The 27,637-nt window shown below is 45.4% G+C and overlaps 3 protein-coding genes across 4 annotated transcripts; 1 reads left to right on the forward strand and 2 right to left on the reverse strand.

Moving 5' to 3' along the window:
* On the forward strand, positions 1 to 22,060 carry LOC143216657 (atrial natriuretic peptide receptor 1). 2 transcript variants are annotated; one of them, XM_076439928.1, is made up of 21 exons: positions 3,438 to 4,026; positions 8,166 to 8,555; positions 8,674 to 8,788; positions 9,884 to 10,218; positions 10,380 to 10,471; positions 10,535 to 10,673; positions 10,735 to 10,816; positions 11,740 to 11,875; positions 12,230 to 12,307; positions 12,372 to 12,449; positions 13,369 to 13,473; positions 13,543 to 13,783; positions 14,815 to 14,973; positions 16,898 to 16,971; positions 17,053 to 17,144; positions 17,920 to 18,069; positions 19,232 to 19,424; positions 19,541 to 19,715; positions 20,347 to 20,445; positions 20,704 to 20,795; positions 20,952 to 22,060. In XM_076439928.1, the coding sequence occupies exons 1-21, from the start codon at positions 3,666 to 3,668 to the stop codon at positions 21,393 to 21,395; spliced, it is 3,630 nt and encodes a 1,209-aa protein (XP_076296043.1). In that variant the 5' UTR covers positions 3,438 to 3,665; the 3' UTR covers positions 21,396 to 22,060. The 2 variants fall into 2 exon arrangements, with proteins under 2 accessions (XP_076296044.1, XP_076296043.1); XM_076439929.1 differs by lacking the exons at positions 3,438 to 4,026; positions 8,166 to 8,555 and adding an exon at positions 1 to 142.
* LOC143216662 (proclotting enzyme) lies at positions 19,023 to 24,318 on the reverse strand. Its single transcript, XM_076439939.1, has 4 exons — positions 23,906 to 24,318; positions 23,564 to 23,811; positions 22,342 to 22,502; positions 19,023 to 22,244 (listed from the first exon to the last, which is right to left on the reverse strand). The coding sequence occupies exons 1-4, from the start codon at positions 24,247 to 24,249 to the stop codon at positions 22,080 to 22,082; spliced, it is 918 nt and encodes a 305-aa protein (XP_076296054.1). The 5' UTR covers positions 24,250 to 24,318; the 3' UTR covers positions 19,023 to 22,079.
* Positions 24,319 to 26,060: 1,742 nt separating this feature from the next.
* LOC143216664 (uncharacterized) lies at positions 26,061 to 27,280 on the reverse strand. Its single transcript, XM_076439941.1, has 3 exons — positions 26,900 to 27,280; positions 26,624 to 26,805; positions 26,061 to 26,425 (listed from the first exon to the last, which is right to left on the reverse strand). The coding sequence occupies exons 1-3, from the start codon at positions 26,947 to 26,949 to the stop codon at positions 26,151 to 26,153; spliced, it is 507 nt and encodes a 168-aa protein (XP_076296056.1). The 5' UTR covers positions 26,950 to 27,280; the 3' UTR covers positions 26,061 to 26,150.
* Positions 27,281 to 27,637: the final 357 nt, after the last annotated feature.

Consider the following 27,637-nt stretch of genomic DNA (forward strand, 5'->3'; position numbering starts at 1 on the left):
ACTTGTCAGTTGATGATGAAGTCCATGGTGGAATTTATCAAGAAACAACCAAACTTCACGTTCGGCACGTTTGATGTCGAGACCACGGTGCCCGGAGATTATCCAGAGGCGTTGCGGGATCACGTGGGCAACTGGTACAGTGGTGAGTTTGTCGTTTCTCTGTGAGTTTTCGTCTAATTATAACTCGAATTCGATTTCGACTAACGATCGACCGATCTCGATGAATCGCGCGCGTTACTATCGCGAAGTACGAGTGCTGTTGCTATCTATCGGACTGCCGCTTCTAAGCTCGAGCTCCGCTCGTCATCCGTGATACCTTTGTTCGCGAGAAAACGATTCTCCGCACATCCAATCCACCGTATCAATTAGGCGAAGCGAGGCTTATCTCGCTCCGTTTCGCGCGCGTTATCGGAATACCTTATCGTCCAGCCGAAGCGATTCTATTATTGTTCTCCTCTCGTCCGACAACTCTCGACGCGTTGACAAATAAATTCTATATTTAAACGTTTCGACGACGAATGCGTGAGAAATGTCGAATGCGGTAATGCGCGCCGCGTATCCTTCCAGAGGGAAAAGTCCGGAGCACTTTAAGGGTGCAGTGAAACGAGGTAGCGAACACGCTGACAACACGGCGTCCTTAGAGCTAGAATTTACCTGAACGGTCACTCCATTATCGCACGCAGTGTCAACATCTTTAGTAAAAAAATCTTTTTAAAAATCACGCTTGTATTAAAATGCACTAAAAAGGAGAAAATAATTTTTTTAGACATTAGTGACTATAAATAAAAGCGTGGAGCGCTAAACTATATTGACTTCGTGGGCGCTCCACGCTTTTATTTATAGTCACTAATGTCTAAAAAAATTATTTTCTCCTTTTGTTTAACGCACGATATAGCGCAAGATATAGTAATAGTGGTATGAAATAGTAAGATATAGAAACGCAATATATGGAAATACGCGAGATAGAATGAGGGGATGACTCCGAGAGACGTCTATTGGTGGAGTCCGGAATTGTCCGAAATGGAACTGAATGAGAGGAAAATCATACTGATTGAGCTCCTTCGGTGCGAAGTGGGTCAGTGGAGTGGGGATGAGTCGGAGTGGGAACGCGCACTGGAGTAGGGAGCGCTGGCGCGCGGAGTGGAGATCGCTGAACGCGATGACGTACTACCGAGCGTCGCGCGACGAGGTGTGACGCTAAAATTTTTTTTTCTCCTGAACGCACAGTTTATTTGTTTAATTTGTTTTTTAATATTGCATTGTCATCCAATTCTGAGCAATGTTTAAAGTTTCAAGTCTCTAGCTCATCAGGAAGTGATTTAAAATTCGATTACAAGATTTGACGCATACAACGACAACGACAACTCGGCAAGCTAATTGAAGCGTGGTAAAAAGTGAAAAAACGAGGTCGCATTTGGTTGAATCAGATTTTGAGGAAGAGAAAAATCGATGGAGGATATTGGAAATATTCGAGGATATTTCAGAATGCCGCAGTACAAATTCTTTGGATTATTAAAACGAAGAAATTTTGAAAATTCCCAGAGAAAAAGAGAGATAGTTTATGTTTGTTGTATGCCTATACTTTTTCCAAAGGCTACAGACTACGACAAAATAGAATTTCATCTCGGGGTTTACAGAAAATTAATATCATACATATTCATTAGACTCTGCCCAGAATCTTCATCACGAGTCTGACTCGTTAAAATACGGCAAGGGGTTAAGTAAGGGGTTAAGTAATAACCCACAAACGGTGAAAGCTGTCGTCCAACCGCGTAGTACGACAGATTTTCAGCATGCCGTAGGATGCGACCGCGTCGTTCTGCAAATTATACAACCGCAACGTGAACGTTGCAATTGTCTTTCAGACAGTTGAAGCAACTTCATTCGACTCTGATGTTAGTCTGTGGGCAGTTTTACGATAAATGGATTATGGATCGCAAAACGGCGCGTCCAGACGTGCTTACCGACCAGAGATACGCGTGCCAATGCCGCAAAACCGCGAAGCGTTCGAATTCGAGTCACGGGAGCAACGATTTTGAAACTTCGAAGACTAAGGATCGAGAGAAAAAACGTTTCGATCGAAGAATCCCATTGCAACTCGGTCGGCATGTGTTTCTCACATTTGCAGGAAAATATGTTATATACGCTAGGAAAGGATGACTGACGTGGGAGTTAAATGAAACAACTATTGACGGTGACGCTTACATTAGCTTGCCGAGTTATCGTTGTTGTTGTTCTATGCGACAAATCCTGTAATCGAATTTTAAACCACTTCCCGATGAGCCAGAGACTTGAAACTTTAAACATGGCTCAGAATTGGATGAAAATGCAATATTAAAAAACAAATTAAACAAATAAACTGTGCGTTCAGGAGAAAAAGAATTTTAGCGTCATACCTCGTCGCGCGACGCTTGGTAGTACGTGATCGCGTTCAGCGATCCCCACTCCGCGCGCCAGCGCTCCCTACTTCCATTACGCGTTCCCACTCCGACTCATCCCCACTCCACTGACCCTCTTCGCACCGGAGGAGCTCAGTCAGTGTGGTGTTCCGTTCATTTAGTTCCATTTCGAACAATTTCGTACGCCATCAAGAGATGTCGTCTCTCGGAGTCACACCCTTATTCTATCTCGCGTGTTTCTATATCTTGCGTTTCTATATCTTACTATTTGATACCGGTATTACTGTATCTTGCGTTCCATTTAAGAAAGACTAAAAAGTAGAAAATAGAAAAATATATAAAAAAACTGTTTAAAAACCACGCTTGTATTAAAATGCACTAAAAAGGAGAAACTAATTTTTTTAGGCATTGGTAGCTCTACATAAAAGCCTGGAGTGCCCACGAAGATTACGTCAATATAGTTTATCGCTCCACGCTTCTATTTATAGTCACTATAATGCCTAAAAAAATTATCTTCTGCTTTTTAGTGGATTTTAATATAAGCGTGGTTTTTAAAAAGATTTTTTGATTTCGCTTCAGCTTACTCTTCGTCTAAACGTACGTCGAGAAGAGTATTCCTCGTCGCTGTCCGCTCATTTTGATTGTTTTACGCGAATCGACGGTTTTTCGCCGAAGCAGGAATACATTATTACGCCGCTGCCGATCTTGCAGTTGTCGGTACGTGACGGTCCGTGTAGTATAACGTAGATGGACGTTAACGCGTTCGCGGTTAGTTTATAAGACGAGCGGGCCATGGACCAAGGTGGAGCACGGTGCACGACCGGAGACTCGCGGTAATCGGACGCATGCGTTGGCGTTCGCATAGTCTACCACCCATGCTTTTGATCGCGAGGCGAGGAGGCGAGGCAGCGCGCAAGCACGAGCGCAGCGAGTTCGTACCATGGAAAGAGAGGAGAGGATCGAGAACAGCGAGAGGAAAAGGAACGGCACGATCGAGGAGCGTCGCTCGTGGAACGCGCTCGAGTCGCTTCAGTTTCGATCGCGCTGCCCGAGGAAGTCCGCTTCGTCCGTTTCGGCCACGGCGACCCGCCTCCACGCGGATCGTTTCTTCTAACCCAGCCCCGGGCGGGAACAAACTTTCAAACTCTCGATCCGATAAACGAGAAAGCAGCGCACAGGATGGAGAGAAAAAGACGTCGGGAATCTACGAAACTTACGAACGTGTGAATCGAATGGGATTGGCGAACCGATCTCGCGAATTCGGCCATGTCGTTGGGACGAGGCGCGCTCAGGACGAGGCTGACGTTGCTCTTGACCACCATGTGCGCCAGCGCCAGCGCTAGCACGATGCAATCCGCGAGAGAGTGCAGCGAGACTCGCGTGCGAGAGACACCGACGCCGAAACAACGTGAACCAGTGATGCTGGCTGTGATTACGCCGGCGGATCCTCTGCACGCGCTCAGCTTGCCGCGAGTTTTGCCGGCGGTACACCTGGCGGTCGAGGCCGTCTCGTCGTCGGCAGGACCTCTGCCAGGATGGAGGATCGAAGTCGAGCATCGGGACTCGCGATGCTCGAGCACTTACGGCGCTCTCGCTGCTTTCGACTTTTACATCAACCGATCGGCAGGTCTTTCTCCCACTTCCCTCAGCGGAGTATTCGCCTCGAAAAGTTGGTCGAACTACGATTTTTCAAACCTTCCGCGAGATTAAACATTTTGGTTTTACCTGAGCTATTGGAATGTATGTATGTATGCACAACAGAGTGTACCAGTTTGATTTCTTTTTTTATTTATGTAGCGTTGTTATGAATTGAAAGTAGGAATCAGAACTGTTATAATCAAAACCAAAAAAAGTCATAGGATTAAAATCGATTAAAATCGATTAAAATCGTATTGGTTACAAATAAGGATTATAAGTAACCGAAAATTTTTTTCTCTTCTTGGTAAGTGTTATCGTTGAGAGAAATACATTTCGGTCACTTATAACAGTTATCGATGGGAGAAGTTTATTTCGGTCGGTCATAACAGTTATCGATGAGAGAAATTTATTTCGATCGCTCCTTGAACACTAATAACTGTTATTTGTAACCAAAGAGTATTAAAATCGATATTTTTTAATAATTTTGTTTTTTGAATTTTTTTCTTTATATTTCGTGTACATTATCTTAAATTTCAATAATAATAAATTTTTTATGAATGATTTTTATCGTAGAAAATTTTATAATGACTGTTATTTTTCCTGATTGAAAGTAAAGAATCAGCTATTAGGATCGTTTATATGTGACGAAGATGTTGTGCCAAGTTTTTCATAACAGACACTGTTTAGAGAGGTGTACATTATAGTTCTGTTGTATTCTTCTGTGTACATTATTAGCCTGTTGAAAATTATTCAAGTGTGAACACGACCTATTAGTCACTGCGATATTTCGCATCTGTAGAATATTCGTGAAAGAAACTTTCAGGCTTCCAAGCGAGTCCTGATGCTCTTTTTCTCGACATTGGAAATTGTCAAGGTTTCTGTTGACAATACAAAAAGAATTGGCTGCCAGGATGTGGCAATAGTTTTGTACCGCGATGCTCAATAGTTGCCACAATTGTTTCGGCACAGCTGATGATCTGGCAGAAAATGTTTTGGACAAAAGTAGATTGGTATTCGGTCATCTAAAAATCCCAATACAAAACATTACAGAACATTTTCGTTTTATACGTACATTTTATTACACACTATTGTAGCTGACGTCAAGGCGAATCCAATGACTCGCTTCACACGCAAGTCTCGAAACAATGCTAAAATAGTTTTGGTCAACTGTTCGGGGCAAATACTCCACTGTGCGTCGCGTCCCGTCCCGTCGGCGTCGCTCCGTTGCCCGATTCGATTCTTATCGGCGGCTATCTATAATTAGTATTGTTTACGCTTCTCGCGTCATCGTACTTTCAGCTGGTTACCGGTCGCTGTGTTATCGTAGACGCGTTATCGGATCGTTGAGAAAGATCGCGATCCTGACCGAGAGACCGGACCGAGAATCGAGTTCTCCGTGTACCCATTTTCTCCTTGTCATACTTTACGGCCTGGGTTCCCCAGAGAAACGGAACGTCCAGAACGTGCTCGAACCAACAGCTTTTGCATTAACGATGGGATAAAAGCTTACCGTGGCTCCATTTGACCGTAGCGAGCCTCGGCTCTCGCGCTGCGATCATATTCATTCTCTCTTCTCGCCGGAAAAACAGCTTCGCTTTTAACTTCGCGAGGAAATTCTGCGACAACGGGAACGGCAACGATGGCCGCCTTGTTTACACGCCGCGGATCCGTCTCGGTCGAGACACGCGGGAGTCATCAGTCCGGCTCTCTCGATGCCTCGATTCATTGCAGGTCGCAACAACGCGCTAAACTTTGCTCCCGTTTGCATCTCATGAATCGCAAAGGTTTCCGATCGCGCGAAGCACTTCCTCTCGGAAGATTAATTCTCCGAGCGAATGCCGATCATCGAGACCGTCTGATTCGGGTCTCGGTCGATCGACACCGGCCATGCTACAACAGAATTCGGAATGCGGGAAGAACGAGCGACGATCAACGCGTTGCATCGTAAACGATCGGTGTTTTGGACCACCGGTAGCGATAGGGTACTCGGAACGAACGTAATCGGTGGAAAGTAGTTCGAGGAGTTCGATTTACAGCGTCCGTCCGACGATAAACGTTATCTCTCTTCGTGAAAATATTACTGGAAGATCCGTATCGGTAGCTGTGGAATTCTCGGCAGACGTTGAACGATTCCGGCGCGAGAGTGGAAACGGATCGAAGGCGATCAGGCGATTCGAATGCCTTCTTAGTCGGTCTCTTAGAAGTTAACCCCCACTTGTTGAATTAAATCATTTCAAGTGTGCTTCAGTTTTCTCAGCATTATTCATATAGTTTTGATTCCGTATTTCATTTCGAAATTTCAGCAGTTAATCATTAATCAATTATTCGATTGACGATTAAAATTGAAAAGAACCGCAGTTGACGATTAGTAAGTATTTAATCGTTAACCGCAATTTTTTAACGACTAAACTAGGAGATTAATTGTTAATTACGATTAGCGATTCAAGTAGAAATTTAGTCGTCAATCGTTGATTTTTCTGCCCAACTCAGTTGTTTCACGCGATGATTCAGTATAGTACTGTATACCATAGCCGTTGGAATAGGACCTAATTCGTTTTTATGTAACAGTATTTGACTAGCCCTAAAAATGACAAAACGATTGAAAATCTCTGAATTGTTGCAAAAAGTGAACAATGCACCAATACAATACTCTGATATCGAGGATAGGGAATTGTATGAGCATGAAGAAAGTAAATCAGAAGAAAATGAAATTGAACTTTGCAGTGTGATAATAGTAATAAATAGGGTAAATGTTACGTTTAGGGGAGGCTAAATAGTAATAACGAGATTATAGAGACAAAGAAACTGTTCAGGAATCCACGGAAAGTGAATTAAAACATATTTTGAATTTGCGTAAAAGAAGACGTGTTTGTGTGCCTTTAAGTTCTGAAGACGAAAGTGAAAGTATACAAGATTCAGTTGGGAAAAATAAAAGGAGGGTCTAAAGCTGAAAGATTACCACTACATAATATTTTCGAAGACATATTCGGCTCCATATTCCCTTTGTAAGATAGTGTAATAAATAAAAAAAAATAAAAATATTCTATTATTACATATTTTTTAAAGACCAGTCATTTTGACTGGTTTTAGTAGAAGTAGCTTCGTCTTAACCTCGGTAGTTCTAGCGATAATCATTAGACTGCGGATCTTCATGCATTTATGGACTATGAAAACGTTCAAAAATTGCTGGGGTATTGAATTCAACAGAGTTTAGTACGATTTTTATTCATGCTGGATCTACAAATGCTATTATTAGACTGCGGATCTTTGTGCAAAATAAAAATAGCCTGCATCTTTTAAGACATCTTTTTTTAGAAATTTTCCAGCAATTAGTCTGCGGGTCTTTATGCCTTTATGGATTATAAAAATGTTCAAAAATTGCTGGAGTATTGAATTCGACAGAGTTTAGTACGATTTTTATTCATTTTGGATCTACAAATGCTATTACTAGTCTGCGGACCTTTATGCATTTATGGATTACAAAAATGTTAAAAAATTGTTGGAGTATTGAATTCGACAGAGTTTAGTATGATTTTTATTCATGTTGGATCTAGAAATGCTATTACTAGTCTGCGGACCTTTATGCAAAATAAAAGTCGCCTGCATCTTAATACAGATGAAATCATATATTAACATCTTCAATTAAAAAAATTATCCAACAATGTTGGATTTCATCTACTCAATTTTCCTATAAACGCATAAAGATCCATAGTCCAGCTATTACACCAATGAAAATAGAATTTCTATTTGGCACTACTTTCTTCTTCGTCTACGAAACTCTACTTGGCAGGCCGAGCACAACTATTTACATTATTGTAATTCAACAAGTGGGGGTTAACTTCTAGTAGGCTTCTATTCCCCGGCATTCGTATCGGCGATAGTTGACGTCGTCGCGTCGCTCGACTATCGCTGAACACGTTGAGTTTTCGAGCAACTGGTTGCCCATCGTTCGTCGAAGAGATAGGTAGTAGATTGTTTCTAGTAGAGAGCACATACGAGAAAAGGGGTCAACAACAATGCTGACGGGAGAGCTAGTGTTTCGGTCCGTTCCACGGTGACGGTCGAGGGGCGACGAACGACGAGTCTAGCTTGTTTCCGCGACCTGTAAGCCGATTTTTGGTAGGGCAGATGCGTTTCTGGGTCCTGTGTGCGACTACGTAATCGCACCGGTCGCGCGATATGCCGGAGTCTGGGGCATCCCTGTGTTGACAGCGGGTGGTCGGGCAGAAGCGTTCCGCCACAAGAGCGAGCATTATCCGACCTTGACCAGGATGATGGGTTCTTATCGGCTGGTGGGCGAAGCGCTCAAGAACATCTTGAGGCGATTCGGATGGAAGCTGGTCGGGCTTTTGTATCACAATTATCCGATGACGAGCAGCCGCGGCCATTCCGAGTGTCACTTCACTCTGAGCGCCGTGTTCACCGCTCTGAACAAGACGTCTCACCACCAAAGCTTCGATCAAGACGAGAGCCAAAATTACAGGCTCTTGCTCGAATCTCTCTCGAAATCCGCCAGGAGTAAGTTTCACCTTGCTCGTCCCCGTTAACGCGATCGTGTTCGGTTCGTCGGAGTCGAGTCGAGTTTCAATTCCCGTTGTCGAGCACCGGAAAAGAAAATGTTTTTCGCTGGTTACAGTTGTAGTGATGTGCGCCAACGCGACCACCATCCGGGAGATTTTATTGGCAGCCGAGCAGCTCGGCATGGTCGACTCCGGGGAATACGTGTTTTTCTCCATCGAGCTGTCGTCCAGGTAAGCGACGATCCCGTTTCACCGCAATCGCCACCACGACGCGCGCAAACGGACACACCAGTCGAGAATTCGCGCCTTGGCATTCATCGATCGAGCGATAGGGCGATAGGGCGATAGATAGGGCGACAGATAGGCCGATAGGACGAGAAACGCGTTCGACGTCCGATTTACCCTCGAATCGGATTTAATGGAATGCGTCGGAGACCGCAAAACCGCAATCTTCGCTCTCTCTGTTTCTCTCTCGCTCTGTCAGTCCGTGCGAGGAACGCGAGGCGGCTAGTGTTCCTAACGCGAAACACGTTCGGTTGTTCGGTTGAGGTGTGTTAAAAAATAACGGGAATTTTCATTTTTCAGAAAGAATTCGTTTAAACGAATGTTATCCCCTTCAAAATAGACTCAATTAGATATTACGGGTAAACTTTACTTTACCGGACTCAAAATTAGTACCTTTCTTCTACGAATTATGATGTATTTGGTATGTGTAATCCACACTGACAAAAAATCCTGTCGAAACAAAAAAAATATATGTTGATTCAATAAGATGTACTATTGAATAGCGCCAATATCATATGAACTTATTTTAATATTTAATACTATTGAATTTCAATAGCAAAACTCATTTCCGCCAATCATATAAGCGAATAGCTTGACCATCAATGTTTTCAAAAAAATAAGATATTGCCTCAAACCAATTCCAGTATAAATCAATACATTTCTCAAATTTTTTTAACAACATATCTGATTGAAGGAAAAAGAGAAATATTACGAATAATAATGTACGGTATTGAATCGAATAATATTTTCAATCATTTCATGACAGACAATTCAAATACATCACGATTTGCTTCTAAATTTCATACTATTGAAAAGAATACATCGATATTCATCGAAGTAAAAAAATTACAATAACACGCGTGTTATTGAAGTAACTACTTTTTTTTCTCAGTGTAAACATCGAACACGGCACCCAATGTACAGACACTTTTCAGACATGTTTACCAACACAACGAAGAGAGAAAGGCGTGAATAGGACTGACACAACTTGCGAGATCACAAGATTCCCGTTACTTTTTGAATACACCTGGTATTTTTCAGCGACAACGATTCGCAGGAGCCATGGAGGGTGGAAACGGACACCGAGGAGAGAAACGAGAAAGCGCGGAAAGCTTATCAGGCGTTGCTGACGGTGACACCGCGAAGTCCGGACAACGTCGAGTACTTGAACTTCTCGCGAAAAGTAAAATCTCTGGCCCAGAGCAAGTACAATTTCACTTTCGGGAACAGCACGGTCTCGACGTTCGTCGCTGCGTTCTACGATGCTGTTCTCCTCTACGCCCTCGCCCTTAAGGACAGCCTCCCGGAACATCCCGATAAAGTCAATTTGGACGGCGGTAATCTTACCCGACGAATGTGGGGGAGGAGTTTCAAAGGTGAGCGTATCGAATTTTCCTCTTTTCTTCTATTTCTCCTCTTTTTCTACTTTTCTAATTTTCTTTCCATTGCGTCGCTGCCTGATTCGTTTTCTCTCGGTGTTCCTCTGCTCCGGTACGGTACCTTCTTTCGACGTATCGCGTTCATCTCCGTTTTCCAGGGATCACGGGGGACGTGAACATCGACGAGAACGGGGATCGTATAGCTGACTATTCTCTTCTCGACATGAATCCAGAAACGTCGAGGTTCGAGGTAAACGAATCGATCGCGATCGCGTGAATCTCATCTTCTTACGCGAAGAATCGTTTGTCGCAGATCGTCGCCAATTTCTACGGTGCGAATAAAACGTTCGAGTATGTTCTGGGGAAGAGGATTCATTGGTCCGGCGGTCGTGACGAACCGCCACCGGACACGCCTACTTGCGGATTCGATGGTTCCTTGTGTCCCGACAATTGTAAGTTTTTTGATCAAAGATCGATCGTTGAGATTGATCTCAAACCGATTCTGTTCGACAGCTCTTCCAGGTCATGCGATTCTCTCGATAGTTTTGAGCTCGATCGTCGTCGTACTCGTGGTCGCTTCGGTCTTCATTTACAGGTAAGTGGCTTCGTTTTTTCCGCATAAACCTATCGTTCGCACAGATTGGTAGTTCACGGTTCTCCACCAAAGCTTCTCACACTCACACACCGCTTTTTTTTAAGTTTAAGGACTGGTAGGAAAAAATGCATTTACTCATTAACATCCTCTCTAAAGATGACGGTCGGGGGGGGGGGGGGGAAATGTCGCGGATAACATTTTTGCAAAGGAAAATGTTGCTTCAAATGATCTCAGGAACCTCCCATTTCCGGCTGTTGAAGGAATTTTGGGACACCCTGTATAGCTTTGGATCTTCTCCCACGCCTGTTCTTGTCTTATACACTCAACACTGCTAGATCCAAGTATACGTACACATTTATAGGGTGTGGCCGCAAGGGTGGTACAACCGAGCAGGGGGTGATACTACATGTAAAAATAGGTCGGAAAAATTAAACCGACTTCGAAAAAACGCGCTAAAAAAATGCACTATTCATAAGAGAAGTTCAAACAGTATTGTCACGCATAGAGAAATCAAACGTTTGTAATCAATATTTAAGCATTAAAATAAATGTAGCCATACACAAAAGATATAAATTTTCTTTTCTCTTTTACGACATTGTTGGGGATAAAGACGTTTTAATCACTGTAGCTGCAAAGAAAATGTTACGGCAAAGGTTTAATAAAGGATAAGAGGAATTTACTATTATTCACGCGGAGAATTTTTCTTAACTGGTCCTGCTTTTAACCAAACCTAACTTAATTTGCAATATTCGACAGCATGTAGCTGATCGTAGCTTGATGAAAAAGTACTTGATGAAATTACTTCCTTAAAGCGTGAGGAGGTAAGAGGAGTGTAGAGGAAAATTGAGTTTATTCGGGGTGGCGCGAGAACTCACCCTCGCGGTTCGTCGAACGCAACGATAATATCTTGATTCGCTTTGCAGGCATTTTAAACTCGAGGCGGACATAGCTTCGATGACGTGGAAAGTACACTGGAGCGACATCGAGATGGTACCAAAAGCGAAGTCGAGGGGTTCCATGACTTCTTTCATAGCGAACAAGATGCGCGGAAGCCAAATGGTGAGTGCCGAATACGAAACAACGTTGGGAAAAGAACGGCAACCGGATACGACCGCGATATACTCGTCCCAAACTTGTTTCGATGAAATTGGTCCCGACAGAGAAGAGAAGTCGGATCAATTTTTCCCGAGATAGAAATCGGGGGATGAGTACTGGAGCTTCCGTCGAACGTTTATTTTTTTCCGTTTTACCTTTGGCGTTTTATTCGTGTTCCGAACAGTCCACGGTTTGGCAAACCGGAAGATTTAACCTGGGAAAATCGAATCAGCTTTTCCTCGTTTCTTCAACGACGATTGGTTCGTTTTTTCCGATCGTGGTCGTCGGCTACTTAACTTTCTTTCCGTTTGGTTGCAGTCGATGTTCACTGTGGAGAACGCGAGTCTACAGGACGAACTGGACAGCAGCCCTTACGTTACCATCCGTATTTACAAGGTTCGAACGATCGCGCCGTGTTCCATTTGCAAGCAATAACCGCGGGAATGTTTCTTCGTTGCAGAACTCGAAAGTCGCCGTGAAGTTCGTGCCTAGACAGAAAGTGGACTTGTCTCGGCCCCTGTTGCTAGAATTGAAGAAGGTGAGGGTGAACCACGACGCGTCGTCAGCGTAGATTATTATACTGTTAGTGGTTCACCTTTTTTGTCATCTATCCAGAGATTCAGAGAAAAATATTTGCTGAATTGGTCACTGATCACCTTGAGAACTCTGGAAAAAATCATTTTAAAGCTCTACTTGAACCATGTTATTTTAGCTAAAATATGGCTGCACTGTAACATGGGTAACCAGAAATTGTTGCCTTCCATGTAATCCAGTAGATTTGGGTGAGAAAATGCCAAAAATCCAAGTTTCAATCCTAGGAAATCAGTGGTTCAAAAGTTATAAGTGTTTAAAACCTTGAACCTTTATTATCTGTATTTCACAGGTAAGGGCGCCGCCAGATTGGTATGTACTCAGAGATCGTCCAACGAGCGGAGCCGCAAGAAGGTTGGTCAGGGTTAGTGAGCTGCCATCTAGCGGCTCCAATATGGCGATACTCTTACCTGTCAAAAACACTGAAAATCGCTGAACTTTAACACTCATAACTTCTGAACTACTGATCTCCTAGGATTGAAACTTGGATGTTTGGCATCTTCTCACCCAAATCTACTGGATCAGGTAGGAGAAAGCAACAACTTCTGGTTACCCAAGGTATAGTTCAACCAAAAATATCTCCGTTCGAACCACTAACAGCAGAATAATCTAAGCTGATCACTAAACTGCGGATCTTTATGCATTTAAGGCATATGAAAATTTTCAAGAAATGTTACAATATAAAAGTCGATAGAATTTAGTAGAATTTTCATTTATTTTGGATTTACAAAGGCTGTTCCCACTAAAAATAGGATGTCATTTGATTCTGCTTTCTTAAAATTCAATTCTAAAAATTGAAAATTGCGGTCCACCTTTATTTCCGCTAAATCTGCTAAGCTGGAAACGTGTTCGTTGGTTGCGCGCAGATGAAGGACCTCCAACACGATCATCTGGTGCGATTCTACGGAGCCTGCGTCGAGCCGCCGAACTGCTGCCTCTTGACCGAGTACTGTCCCCGAGGATCTCTTCAGGTATGTAAGTGGTTTCGCGCGCTCAAAATCAAAAGCGAAAACAAAGAAGTAACGACAGACTGGCGACAGGACGTGCTGGTGAACGAGAAAATCAAACTGGATCCGGTGTTTCGAGTGTCGTTGATCCACGACATCATTCGGGGCATGGCGTACCTTCACGCGTCCGAGGTGAAGAGCCACGGCAACTTGAACTCTTACAATTGCGTGGTCGATTCGAGGTTCGTACTGAAGATTGCCGATTTCGGATTGCACGAGCTGAGGTCGCGAATCTCCAGCAACGAGGACCCGGACGACGCCGTCTATCAAAGAAGTGAGCGCCCGCGACAATGCTAATTGGGTCATTCTACGCGAAGTCAGACATTTTTTGAAGTAACGTTTCGAATTTTGTTCAAGTTTGAATATGTTCTAGTCTTTAGTGACCTATGAATTCCAAAAGATTTTTTGATATCTTAAAAATTGACGCTTAAAATTGATTTTACAGACGCGCGAAATAAGTGTCACCCTTTTTCCATTTATGTTGGGCAAATTTTATTTTAAATAATACTAGTAATAGTGATTTTAATTGAATACAATAATAGTGATTTCAATTGCAAATAATAACTAAACTTTTTATTTAAATAAAAGTAATTTAAATAATTCCAAAAGTGATCTATTTATGAGAATAAAATATTTTATTTGATGCAGTAATTTGTTTGAAAATAGTATTTTATTTGAAGAATATTGAAAATATTTGTATTTTTTGTCTTTATTTTCAATTTCAATTTTAAGTAAATGTTATTGCTGAAAATAGTGGTTCGAATTCAATACATTTATGGGTGTAAATCGTTTCTTAACGATAAGATAGACTGTATGTTCATGCGGTTCCTCAGAGTATTATAACAATGCAAAAAGTAAAATATTTTATTTCGTGTGTTTCTGATTGTTAAAATAGAAATATTTTATTTTGCGGATCAAATTTTTTGAAATAGAAATATTTTATTTTGAGGTTCACAGATTGTTCAAATAGAAATATCTTATTTTCGAAATTGTATGTCTTATTTAAAATACTATTTTCTTTAAGCAAAATGAAATCTAAAATATAAAACAGTATTTGAAATATTTGTTTCGCCAAATAATGCACACCTCTGGTTTGTTACTTCCACTCTTACGATTTAATGAAAAAAACATGCGACACATTTTCCCACACGTCCGTAGAATCAACAATTTTTAAACCATCAAAAAATCCTTTGAGATCCGAGCAAAAGCGGAAACATCACTCCAAAAAGTGTCCGATTTCGGTTGGAACGACCCAACTCGAATTCGAGCTCTCGGACGCGGTAGAATATTTTCTCGTGTACGCAGAACAGTTATGGACAGCCCCGGAGTTGTTGAGAATGGCGAGACGACCACCGGAGGGTACTCAGAAGGGGGACGTGTACAGTTTCGCGGTGATCGTCCACGAGATCGTGGTGCAACAGGGTCCGTTTTACTTGGGCGACAATTACCGTCTCACCGAATCGGGTAAGTGCCTCGTACCTTACGTCTTTCGCAATTTCGTGGGATCAGAGTTTCGGCGGGTGGTAAAAGCTCTGTTCCAGTTCCCGTATCTCGTTGTTTCGGAACGTAGGGTTTTCATATCGACTGGTGGCGACGATTCGGTAGTCGACGCGCCGATATCCTCGGGTAGGGAATTGCAAGCTCTCCGCGAGAGCGCCGCCCTGCGGTGAATCGATCGGTAACAAAGTTTACGAGCTTTGGCGAGCTTGGTCTCGGCGGAAGAGCGACAGGATCGATGACAGGACTGGCACACGAGCCGCAACGCAAGTAGGCTAGGAGCGTGCTTGAAAGCTTAGTCGAAGCTTCCTCGCGTCCTGGAACGCACACGGTCTCGCGTGCTCGCTGCTTTTCCGTCGCTTCTCTTCTACCCCTGTCGCCCGCTCGTTCTCCCGTTCGCCAGCTCGTGTTTTCCATTTCCTACCATCTCCTCTTTCGTTTCCGCCTTTCCTCGTCGATCCTCTTCAATCCTCATTCGCGTTCACCGAATCGTACCCCGTTTTTTCCTGGTTTTACAAGAGATAAGAATCAAGACAAAGCGATCCTGCGGGACGTCGACACGCGTTTACGAAAAACCGTTGGACACGGTCCTCCCGTGGGGTGGTATTATGTCGTGGTCGTCTGCGATCGTATAATCAACCAATCACGGACGGCGGCGGCTGCGCGCGTGTTTTGGTGTTTGCGTGTCTGTCTGTCGCGCGTGTGTCGCGTCGTTGTTACGTCGTCACCTTGTTACGTTGGCACGGGGCTACGTACATGACACTCCAGCTCGGTACGTGCTCGCGTTCTGTTTACCATCGGTTCGACCGACCCCGACCGTCCCATTTATTCGGCCCGATTTACTCTTCTCTTTTGCTCGATATTCGACCCCTCACCCTCCAGCCTCCCACAGCGTTCCAGCCCCACCGGTTGGTCGCCACCCCTTCTCGCTTCTAGCCCTCACCGCCGAAGGCCCGTGGGTTCCCCGACATCGTTTCCCTTCCCGGTCTCGCGACTTTTTCGAAGCCAATTACCCTGATTTCGTGGCCCGTCGTCGCGTCCGTTAATTGATCGGCTCGCGTGCCTCGAAACAACACGGCGCAACGCGGAGTGCACCGTCGAAACAGTGCCTCCGATTCGCCACCAGTGTACACGGTGTCCGCGTACAAACACCGATCAACGTCCTCCTGCTCGGAGCGAGAAAGAGAGAAACACCGTTCGAATCGGCGAACGAAGCTAGCCGAACGGGTTCGAGGGTGAAGATCGTTATTCTCGACGGGAGAGCGTGCAAGTAAAAGTTTTCGTGTCATCGATTTCGACGGCATCGACACCGGCATCGACACCGGCCGGTCCTGCATTTTCGCGAACTGTTCGAATCGCGGTGGGAGTATCGATCGAGGGATATCGAGCGATATCTTCGGCGAGCATCCGTCGCGCGCGATTCTTGTCTTCGAGAGACAGTGGAGAGACTCGGAGCGGAAACCACGGTTGGTCGGGCGTGCGGAATGGAGGGTTAAGGGTGAACGAGCCTGGCCGTGCGAAAAATCGCGAGAACGATCGAGATAGATAAGAGAGAGAGAAAGAGAGAGAGAGAGAGACGGGGGAAACCAGCGAGAAAGACATGGCCGAAAGAAGCAAATCTTCGAGTACGAGCAGTTTGACGCTGCCGGCGATATCGGGCGCCAGCCCCGACGGCGGGGCGAGTCCTCGAAGGGCGGTCAGTCCGTTGCTCGAAGTTCGCAGACCCCACTGCACTCTCAACTGCGAAAGTTGCAACGCCGTTCTGGAGGATTTGTACAAACACAACAGTAGGTAGTTCCCGATTCCGCGGTTCGTTTGCAGAACGGAACGGAACGGGACGACGGGACGGCCGACAACCGATCATCGGGTGGTTTCTCTTCCTATGTTTCAGAGATCGTCGACACGGTGAAGCGAGGCGGAGGCTCCCCGCTAAGGCCCGCGATCGACTCCTCCGTCGAGGAAGTGGTAAGCGAGTTCTCTACTATTTCAATATCGTTGCTCGAACAGACTCGGAACGATAACGATCGTATCAACTGTTCCGAACAGGTGTCCAATTTGATGAAACGCTGCTGGGCGGAGGATGCCGCCGACCGACCGGACTTCTCCGCGCTCAAGCAAACGATACGGAAAATTAACAAGTGAGTTGAACTACCGGGGAACCTCTTCTCTCGACGATCGATCGAACCCGTCGCGATAACTATTTCGTTTCGAATAATTCGACTCCGTGGACCATAGCCGTTGCTCGGATACGTCTCGTCGAAGAATTTGCTCGCACGGTTTTTCATCGGCCGTATCGGTGTCTCGTGACTTTTCGTCGGTCGAAAGGTATTTCGAACGGTGGTCGAAGAGTCGAGAGCGTCGAAGTTCGATCGATCGCGCGTCCTGTTGCGCGAGGTACCACGATCCTGCGCAGAGACACTTTGGGCGCGTACCTGCGATTCGAATGGAATCGAACCGCTTTGAGAGTTACAGTAGACTCAATAACGCGAACAAAAAGTTGCTTGAAAAGACTGTGGTCCTTTGAATGTATTTTTCGATCAGTTACCAGATGCAATAAAAAAGAATGTAGTTATGTATCGAAAAACATCGATGACCTTGATAAATCAGAAAAAAATGACCCTCGGAAAAAAATATTCTTGCCAGATATTTGGTCCATTGACACCATGCACATTCCGTAACAAATATGTTTTGCATCACAATAAACTGAAGAGATATTTAGGTGTCCTTATTTAAACGGACCACCGTATTAGGTGGTCCACACCTAAATATTTGTTTTATTTGGAATGACTAGACAAACAACAGAAATTTCAAACAATTTTTTCATCGCGTTATATGGAAATAGAATTTTCGCGATCCATGAAACGCGATCGCGCTCGATCCATGGGAAACGACCTTGTCGTTGACTCGTTTCAGGGACCACGAGAGCAACAACATCATGGACAACTTGCTGTCCCGCATGACGCAGTACGCCACCAACTTGGAGGCCCTCGTGGAGGAGAGAACCGCGGATTACCTGGAGGAGAAACGAAAATGCGAGGAGCTTCTGTATCAGTTGCTGCCGAGGTACGCGCGCGAAGATAGCTTTTTAATTTTCTACATAACTGGTTACATCAGCGGTTTCCAACCTGGGAGGCGCGGCCCCAAGGGGAGGCGCCAAAACTTTTTGTAATACAGTTATTATTATTTAAAAAACGTGTCTATATTATCATATCTATTAAAAGAGAGGGAGGCGCGGAAAAAAAATCTTTTTTAGGGAGGCGTAGTAGCATAAAGGTTAAAAGCCAAGAACAGGAGTGGTTAACTCTGTGGTAGGTGGGGCGTTGTATTGCGAAGAGCTGGTCGCGCACCCTCCGTTAACCGCAGACAATTTTGAGGTGCTGGGCTCAAGAGGCCTTGGGCGATGGGGGTTTAGTGGGTATGAGTAGGGCTATAGACCCTATAGTCCCGTTTCCCCCAAATTCCATCTAGGGGGTGCCGAGTCCCACACTACCCCCTACGTCATCTGAGGAGGGGGTGTCCGTAAGTGACATTCCCCCACCGCTCTCAAACAAAACAGAAAAAAAGTAGCATAAAGGTTGGAAACCGCTGGGTTACATGGAACTTTCTATGACTCTCCAACATAAATAAAGTTTTATTTGATAAAATAGCTACTTTAAAGCAAAATGGATACTTGCTAGCAGTGTTGGGCAAATTTTGTTTTGAATGATAAATAATCAAATAATAAATAAACGTGTGATTTTAATTGCAAATAATAACTAAACTTTTTATTAAAATAAGAGTAGTTTAAATAATTCCGAATGTGATCTACTTATTAATTCTTATTTGCAAATAAAAGATTATTTATTAATTGGATTGGGGTGGAAATCGAATAATTAGTTTTTGATCTTCTCTTATTTTTTGTACATATTTGTTATATAGAATGAACACGTTTGTCAATACAAATAATAATTGAAATTGTATTTGTAAATAACAATTAACTATATTATTTTAAATAATTCTATTTAGACTTGCTGAAACAATACATAATTATTTTTGCTTTTTATTTGAATATCCAAATAACAAATGACTTGTTATTTAAATAAATTTATTTATTGCCCAACACCGTTTGCTAGTACAGTCGACACCTTTGTTTACGCTTGAAGTACTAAATTTAAAGTTCTGAGATTGCAAGTACTATATGCGAGTAATTGAAAGTTAACGATCAAGAAGGGGTGCAACTTTTCAGGTCCGTCGCGTCTCAGTTGATACGGGGGCAAAGCGTGATAGCCGAAACGTACGATCAAGTGACGATCTACTTCAGCGATATCGTTGGCTTTACGCAACTTTCGGCCGAGAGCACGCCGCTTCAAGTGGTGGACTTACTGAACGATCTGTACACGTGTTTCGACTCCATCATCGGGCACTTCGATGTATACAAGGTGAGCGTTTCATTTCGATTTCGATATCGATATCGATAACGATGTCGACACCTGCAACGACTACGGCTCGCGGTGAGGAGGATTGACCGACGCGCGAAGCGTTCTTTCGTTTTCAGGTGGAGACGATAGGAGACGCTTACATGGTGGTGTCGGGCCTGCCCGTTCGCAACGGGACCGACCACGCGAGGGAAATCGCGAGAATGAGCTTGGCGCTGCGCGACACTGTCATGACTTTTCGCATCCGACACAGACCGAAGGAGCAACTCAATCTCAGAATCGGCATGCATTCTGGTAAAGCGATCCGATCTTATCTATGTTTCTCTTTCCATCTCTTTTTACCACGTTTTTATTAGCTCGCTTTCTTGTTTGTCCGTTTGTTTGTTCGGTGGCAAATTTTGCAATTGATTTTAAACTAACTTCCCGATGAGCTAGAGGCTTGTTTCGTTTAACCCTCCGCAGGGTAAAGTGCCCAAATATGAACCACTTTTCGTTGATGTCATTTTTTGATTATTTCAGAATGCTCCTTCTCGACCAAAACATTATCAGTTGTAGATGCATTTTCTCCCTATACAGGGTGTCCCACGTAACACTTTTCACGATTTTTCAAATACTTGCGATAATCTGACAAAAAATATTTTAAACAACAGTTGATCAGTTTTCGATTGGCTATACATTGCAATAAAAAAGTTCGAAAATTTTCTTTTTAATTATTGCCAAGGGCACCTTCATTTTTTAAACTAGCTGAATTGCTGTTTCATTGAGAATATAGGAAAAACTAACGTGTCTACACGAGATTATCATCAAAAGTAAATTTATCAAAATTACTAATTAGAGCTGTGAACGGTCCTAAGCATTGCCAATTGTATAGCTAAAAAATCGTCCGTTGTCCGAGGGTTAAATCGTTCCACTTCTCTCTGTTCAGGCCCATGCGTGGCTGGAGTGATCGGATTGAAGATGCCGAGGTACTGCCTCTTCGGAGACACCGTCAACACCGCTTCCCGAATGGAGAGCAACGGAGAAGGTATTGCTTCTTGCGATTCTTCCTTTATCGCGGTACTCTCCGTGCTTCACAAGAACCGTGCGTCACACACTTTAGCCAATAATTCGGCTATATTCTTTCGAATTTCTGCCTGGGGATTTCTTGAGAGGCACGGAGAGTACATACAGGGTGGTCCATTTATCTTGAGACAGTCAATTATTACGGAAATCGGCAGGAATATGAAAAAATGTTTTATATAAAATATTCTTCATATGAATATATCCGTCCGTTCCTCCACAGCTCTGAAAATTCACGTCAGCCCAAAAACGAAAGAGATTCTGGACACTTTCGGCACTTTCGTGCTCGATTGCAGAGGAAAAGTCAACTTAAAGGTGAGACTAGTCTTTTTTTTCTCTCCTCCTCTAGGAGAGGGAAGATCGGCTCCGACGTCGGTCGATTCCTGTGTCTCTTTTTTCAAGCATGCGGAAAAGGAGACGCAACGTCGGATCCAGTGTGATCGCAGCCTAACGCTTTCCGTCCGTTTTCAGGGCAAGGGGACGATGATCACCTACTGGTTGATCGGCGAGAAATCGAGCAACGAGACCGTTCCAGATGGGAAGACGTCGACGTCGGTGACGGTAACGCCGGTGAACGCGAACGCGAGCCCTGCTCGGACTTCCGCTACGAGCGGAACGGCCACGAAGACCACGGATCGCTCGCAGAAGACGCCTGTGCGAACGACTCGGGAACAGCAGCGACCCAACAGCTCGAATCAAGAAAAAGGCGGCGGTCGCGCGGTCCAGGATGCGGGTAGAAACTCGACAAGTTGCGGTAACTCGACGTCGCAACCCCGCCGCTCGTTGCAAACGCAAGCGGGCGAGGGCGGGGGCGAGACATTGCCGAATCACAGGGAAATCAGTCCGAACGCGCCGCTGCTCGTGTCCGCGACCCCGCCAGCGACCCCACCCGCAACCTCCCGTCCACGAATTTAAGTACGCGCAGAATCGATTTCATTCCTAATACACTTAGCGTATCGTTGTTTCGTGTAGAGTAGCGGCGTGCTCGGATCGGTGAGCCCGATCGGAATTTGGGTCCACTCGTTCGAAAGGATACTCCTTCGACAAGTAACGTTAAGATATCATCGGCGCGAACCGTCGCCGACTCTCGTTCTAAAAAAAAAGAAGAAAAAAACACTTCCCGAGGACCAGCGCTTTCAGTAGGAGTTCCATTAAACTCGACAAGAAATGAAAAAAAAATGGCGAGAGATGCACCGCGACGCGATTCGTGGCCGATGACAAACTCGAACAATCGGACCACGCGTCGAGCTGCGAGTTCCTCGCGACGCATCGTATTTCTATATGTTGAACAAGAATTGTAATATTCAAATATTTATGAAGAGTTAAAGTTAAGCGTCGGTGTAGAGAAACGTTCTAGAGGCGACTAGAGGCTGGGCCTCGCGAGCGAACGAACGAACGAACGAAACCGTCACCATTTCGAAACGATCGAGCTTCGGGAACGGACGCGAAGCACCGACACGGCCAAAAAGAAAGTATCAAAAAAATGTCGCGAAGCGATCGAATTTCTCTCTATTCGTGTCAATCTCTTTTAAGAATGTAACGATCGATATTTCGGAAATAAAGTTTCGTCGTTTTTGGAAGAGACGGCCAGTTTAATCGTCAGCGGAAAACAGCGTTCTCGAATATCCAGTCGAGGTAAGCGTTCACTCTGGTGTAGACGCCGGGGCGTCCCGGCTCGCCGCATCGTATTCCCCAGGACACTATGCCCGCGTTCACCCATCTGCCGTTGGCCAGTCGATACAGGAGCGGTCCACCGGAGTCACCCTGCGAACAAACACGATCGATCTTATAGGTATAGGTATATATTTCCAGCTCTCGGAGTCTCGATGACATACGTCACACGACGAACGATATACCGCACCTGACAGGCGTCCCGGCCTCCTTCGTACGCGCCCGCGCACATCATCGTTTCCGGAATCCGTCGGGTGAATCTTCGAACGCACTGGTCTCGCGGCCATATCGGAACGCCGACTTCCATGAGAATCGCGCTGACCGGACCTCCGTAGTAGCCGGTCCCCCAACCTGAAACCAGACCGAGATCCAGAGTTCCAGCACCGGCAGGCCACGACGGAGATTGTGTAGGCCATAGCTGCTCAACATGTTTCCAGGATTGTAAGGGTGCGGGATTCGCCTTCTCATTTATCAATAATACAAACACGGGGTTTTCCAGCAGTCAAAGACGCTAGATAAAACATCGATCTAGAGCGCTATCTCCCTCAAAAGTCCTACTTTTTCGTTTACGAGGCGGATTTTGTATTATTCGGCACATGCTGATCTTTTATCTAGCGTTTTTTACTACTGAAAAACCCCGTGTTTGTATTATCGAGAAATGGGAAGGCGAATCCCGCACCCTTGCAATACGGGAAAAAGGAGTCTACTCCCTTAATGGTGTAGATCCGGATTTGATCTTGCTCGAGCGAGCGTTTCTTCCACTTCCGCTAGATAAAAGATCAATCTAGGGGGGACGTATCCCAAGATGGCCTACTTTTGCGTTTTCGAGGCGAAATTTGTATTATTCGGCTGGATGTAAATAGCGGAGCTATTCGCGGAGCTATTATTATTTTATGCCGCCTATCGTGGCACTCGAGTGATACATTTTCAAGAAACTACCACAGCCTCATGCTGCTGAATAATGCAAGTTACGTCTCGAAAACGCAAAAGTAGGCAATCTTAGGGACCATGCGCGCTAGATTGATCTTTTATCTAGCGATTGTGACTACGTAGGGGCCCCAAATGTGCATTAGCGAGACTTGATTTGTCATTTCCCGAACCCTTGCAATTCTCGTGTACGTATACAGTGTCTAGCGGTGCGAGTGTACCACCACACTGTTGCTAGACCCACACCCCTGAAAGGAGGAAGAACCTAAGCGGGGAAGGAGCCTCGTGTGGCTCGCGAGCTACACGTTGGAACTCCCAGTTTTACACTGCGTGGTCCACTACGACAGACCTGGGCGACGCTGTCCTCAAAAAACACATGTTGCTACTACTCTGGGACTGTCTTACCGAGCAAGAGAAGGAGAGGAACAGCAACACGTGTTTTTCGAGGCAGCGTCGCCCAGGTATGCACTACGACAAACACGAACCCGTGACGATCGCGTTCTCGTTCTCGAAGGTCCAACCCGTCGGAGGCAGGCAGACGGGCCAGACGCGGTCGTTGAATACGGTTGGCCGATGCAGCTTCGCCAACGCTATGTCGTTCTCGTAGGAGATGCGGTCAAAGTAAGGATGGACGCGGATCTCGGACACCGCAAAGTCCAAAGCTCCGCTCTCTTCCGGAGCGATGGAAAAATCGTATTCTCCGAGTCTGACGGTGATGTCCCGCGGAGTGTACCTGGTAAAGTAACGGAACAAACGAATCAATCTCGGTCACGCGTCTCAACTTTCAACAGACGCGCCTCCGACGCGGTTCTGTGTGTGCTCTGTACCTGTGGACGCAATGGGCTGCCGTCAAAACGTGTCGATCGGTGACGAGGACGCCGCCGCAGTACCGGCTCTCGCGTTTTCTCAGAAGAGCAGCCATCCAGGGCCACTCGCCGGGATCGGCCGGTTGCCCGCCCACCAACCTGCCTCGGAACTTCGTGCTCATTCCGCATCCTCTAGGTTCGCCAGAATCCATATCGACGTTCACGGGAACCGCTTCTTCCGTTTGCCAGACGATTCTAGCCGCGTCGTCGGTCGGCTCCTCGATCACAATTCGATCCGCGCCATGTTCGAACGGGTAACCGAGTCGGGCGCAGAGAAAATACACGAGTAACGTTCGAAGAATCATGTCGCGTACCTCGTGTCGCGACTAGAACGGTTCCGAAGCGGCGATACCGCCGAAATTCCGGTCTCCGTCGCTTTTATAGGCTCGCGCGTTTCTCCGCGACGGATGCAACCCGCCTTGCGTCCTCGCACGGTCGCGGTCGCGTCTCTAGACGCTGTTTCGAACGTGCTCGATAATTGACGCGCTCTCGATTATGGTAACCCACGTTGCCACATTGGTTACTGTCTAAGTAGAGGAAAGCGGTGATTTTTGTTTCTATGTGCACTGCTATTTTCTCGTCGCTGCATACAGTATGTCATTCACTATACAGAGTGTTCGGCTACAGTTGGGAGAAAATTTAAAAAGGGGTGGTTCTCCATGACAATAGGATACAGTGCTCGAAATTACCATAAAGCCAACTGATTTTTTGGTGAAATCTTATAATAATCCAATGTAATTCTTTGATCATGATTACTCCACAATATTAACTACAATGAACCCAGAAACATAGTCTGCTCGACCAGAGCTTTATTTTTAATTTAATTAATAATCATATTGATTGTTCCTATCTACTTTGCGCAAATCTGAAAATGAATAATAAAAATATTGCGATCTCGGCTTCGTCTCTCGGTTATCAACGGAAAATCCGCCTGAAATGCAGCAACCCGATCAACAGCGGTGTACGTTGCGTACGTCATAGAGGCGCGCTACAGCCACGTGTCAAATGACAGATGGTTCTCATTTGGTGCCACAGCGTGGTGACAAATTGATCCTTGGTCGACTTCCCTATTCGTTAAAATCCGCAAGAGCATTTTTAATAACAACCCTATGGAATTATCGCGTAGAAGGGGTCGATGCTTTATTTATCGAGGGGTCAATAACTCCTGATCATTATAAAATGGTTTCTCTAAATCCATTATGTTCTCTAATTTTGAATGAAGTCCTCACAAGTGCAAGTATTATTATCATTATTATTTATTACAAACGGACCGAAGCCCTCTTACATAAATTGAAAACAATGAAAGACTACTCGTATAATAACATAGAAGTATTCACAAAAAGAAAACAAATATGCCGGGTATTGTAGTCATTGTAAAGTAAACTAGTCTCTATCATAACATCTCCAAAAATTCAACTCATTTAGTCTCCAAACAGACGTCCATAAGACGTCTCATGTCAGACGTTCAAACGATATCCAGTTGGGATTAAGATGTCTTAAAGACGTCCAATTTAGGCCGTAAGACGTTAACATTTAAAATGGACGTATAATGAACGTCTTCAAGACTTCAGAATATTCCGTTCGGTTTGTTATTCTGTTCGCCGAAGTTAATGACGATTTTCCGTTCCCTTGGTCGTTCGGCGAAATGTTCAGGTCAGTACGACGCCAAACCGATTTCTAATAGACCGACGAAACTCGCCGATCGGATCGGTCGCAAGAACCTGTCCCTCGCCTACGAAAGAAATGGTTGGCTGGCGCCAACGTCAGAGATCTGCACCGCGATCCGCGCGATAGCTATCGGGAACCGTGCGGACGCGCTGCACCGGGCGTTGCGCGGAAAGAGACGAGAGGAGGAGAGACAAGCTCGCGCAACCTTCGAAATCAGAAGAGAGGTGGGAACGCGCGAAAAGAGAACGAGAGAAAGATCGCGATCGAGGACAGGCCAGAGGCATTTCCATTTAAGGGAGCCAGCGCGCAATCTCTCGCTTCTCTCGGCGCCACTTTGACACGCGTGCGCTCGCGAACCGTTTACCACCGATGCGACGTTGGTTTTTACGAGTCGGGGCTCGCGCGTCGCCAGCTGCTTTCTCGGATACGGTCAAGGATTCATGGATCGTTTGTGTTATCGTTTACACAGTTTGCTTTATTGATAGATTAATAGGTTATACGTATACATGCATGTTTAGATAGAGCCATTGTTGCGAAGTTACGTGGACGCGCCGATAGGAACGGGCTTGGAGTCGACATGCTTAAGGTCGATGGTGAATCCGTAGACTCTCGTGACGTTCAGCATCGGATAGGTGATCTTGACGACGTGTCGCAACGTGTCACCCACGACGCTCTCCGACAGTTCGCGAACGAACGCTTTTCCGTCGGACGTGCGGCCAGACATGACAATCTTCGTCTCGCGCTCGTTCGACACAACGATGTTGTTGCCGTTCACGATGGTCCCGCCACTGATCGCCTGTATTCTGCCCGTAGCTGCAACAGATTCCATCCCGGTTATTGAAGTACAGATTCCACATTCGACTGCGGAACAGTTGGGCCGAGATCACCGAGAGAAACGACTCGGGTCGAGCGCGTTGCGATGCCGGAGCACTCCAGACGGTGAAAGGAGCAGCGTGAAAAGCTGAAAGAGCTGTGAAACTGAGAAACCAAAGAACTATCGCGGGCTCGTACCTATCCCCTCGTTCAAGTTATCCGTCAATTGTCGAACTTGAGCCACCTCGGACCCCACCGACTCCGATATCCGTTGATTCAGTTGTTGCACGTTCTCCTGAATGTTTCTGTTCAACGCGCCGAGATTCCTAGTCAGGTCGTTCACCCAGTTTGTACCTAAAATATTTTGGCCGTCCACGCCGCTGCAACAATGAGAACCATCGGATGATATCGTTTAAGCGAAAACCCAGCCGGAGAAGCCGTGCTGCGCGCTTTGTTCGCCTAAGCGTAACTAACCTGCGGAAAAGTACCACAACGACGAGTATCGCAACGATTCCTAACTTCATTTTGCGTTTTCCACTTTCCCTTCCTTCCGGAGTTCTTTCTCCTCTGAATGTTTGTCGAATTTGTTTCTCTGGATACGTCGGACACTGAACAAGCTGCTAACGCGTACTCGTTTGATTCACAACGGAATTTGCAGTTGCGACGTTTACGGAACGCTCCGCTCGAATATCCTCGTTTGAATCGATTACGCGAGTCGCGGCGAAGGCGCGCCTTTCAAACGCTTCGCCTCGCTTCGTTACAATCGCGCGCGTACCTACGATAAACGATAGCCACGTTCTCCGAACGCGCGAACCGTATAATCGCCGCGGCGCGTTCAACCTCGGAAACTAATTCGCGTTTGTATCGGACCGATGTAATCGACGAAGCGTCTCGTCCCGCAGCGTCCTGGTATCGTTGGCGAGCTAGTCGCGTGGTCCGCAGAGATAAGAGGTCGCGGGGTTATCGGAGAAATGCGAGCACGCCACGAGGGAAAAGATGCTCGACGATTCCTCTCGTTCGAGAGTCGATCGAGCAGCTGGAGGATAGGATCTCCTAACCGCGTGTGGACGCAGCGTTTTGCAAGTCGGACACACCCTTTTGCAGATCAGTTTCACCCTCTTGAGAATCAAATGCAACCTTTTACAAATAGAGTAGTTTTAAGTAAGTTTTTGTAAAACGAATCAAATGAAATGTGAATTAATTGTGAAGAAA

Source organism: Lasioglossum baleicum, chromosome 15 (assembly GCF_051020765.1).
Source record: "Lasioglossum baleicum chromosome 15, iyLasBale1, whole genome shotgun sequence".
Taxonomy (NCBI): domain Eukaryota; kingdom Metazoa; phylum Arthropoda; class Insecta; order Hymenoptera; family Halictidae; genus Lasioglossum; species Lasioglossum baleicum.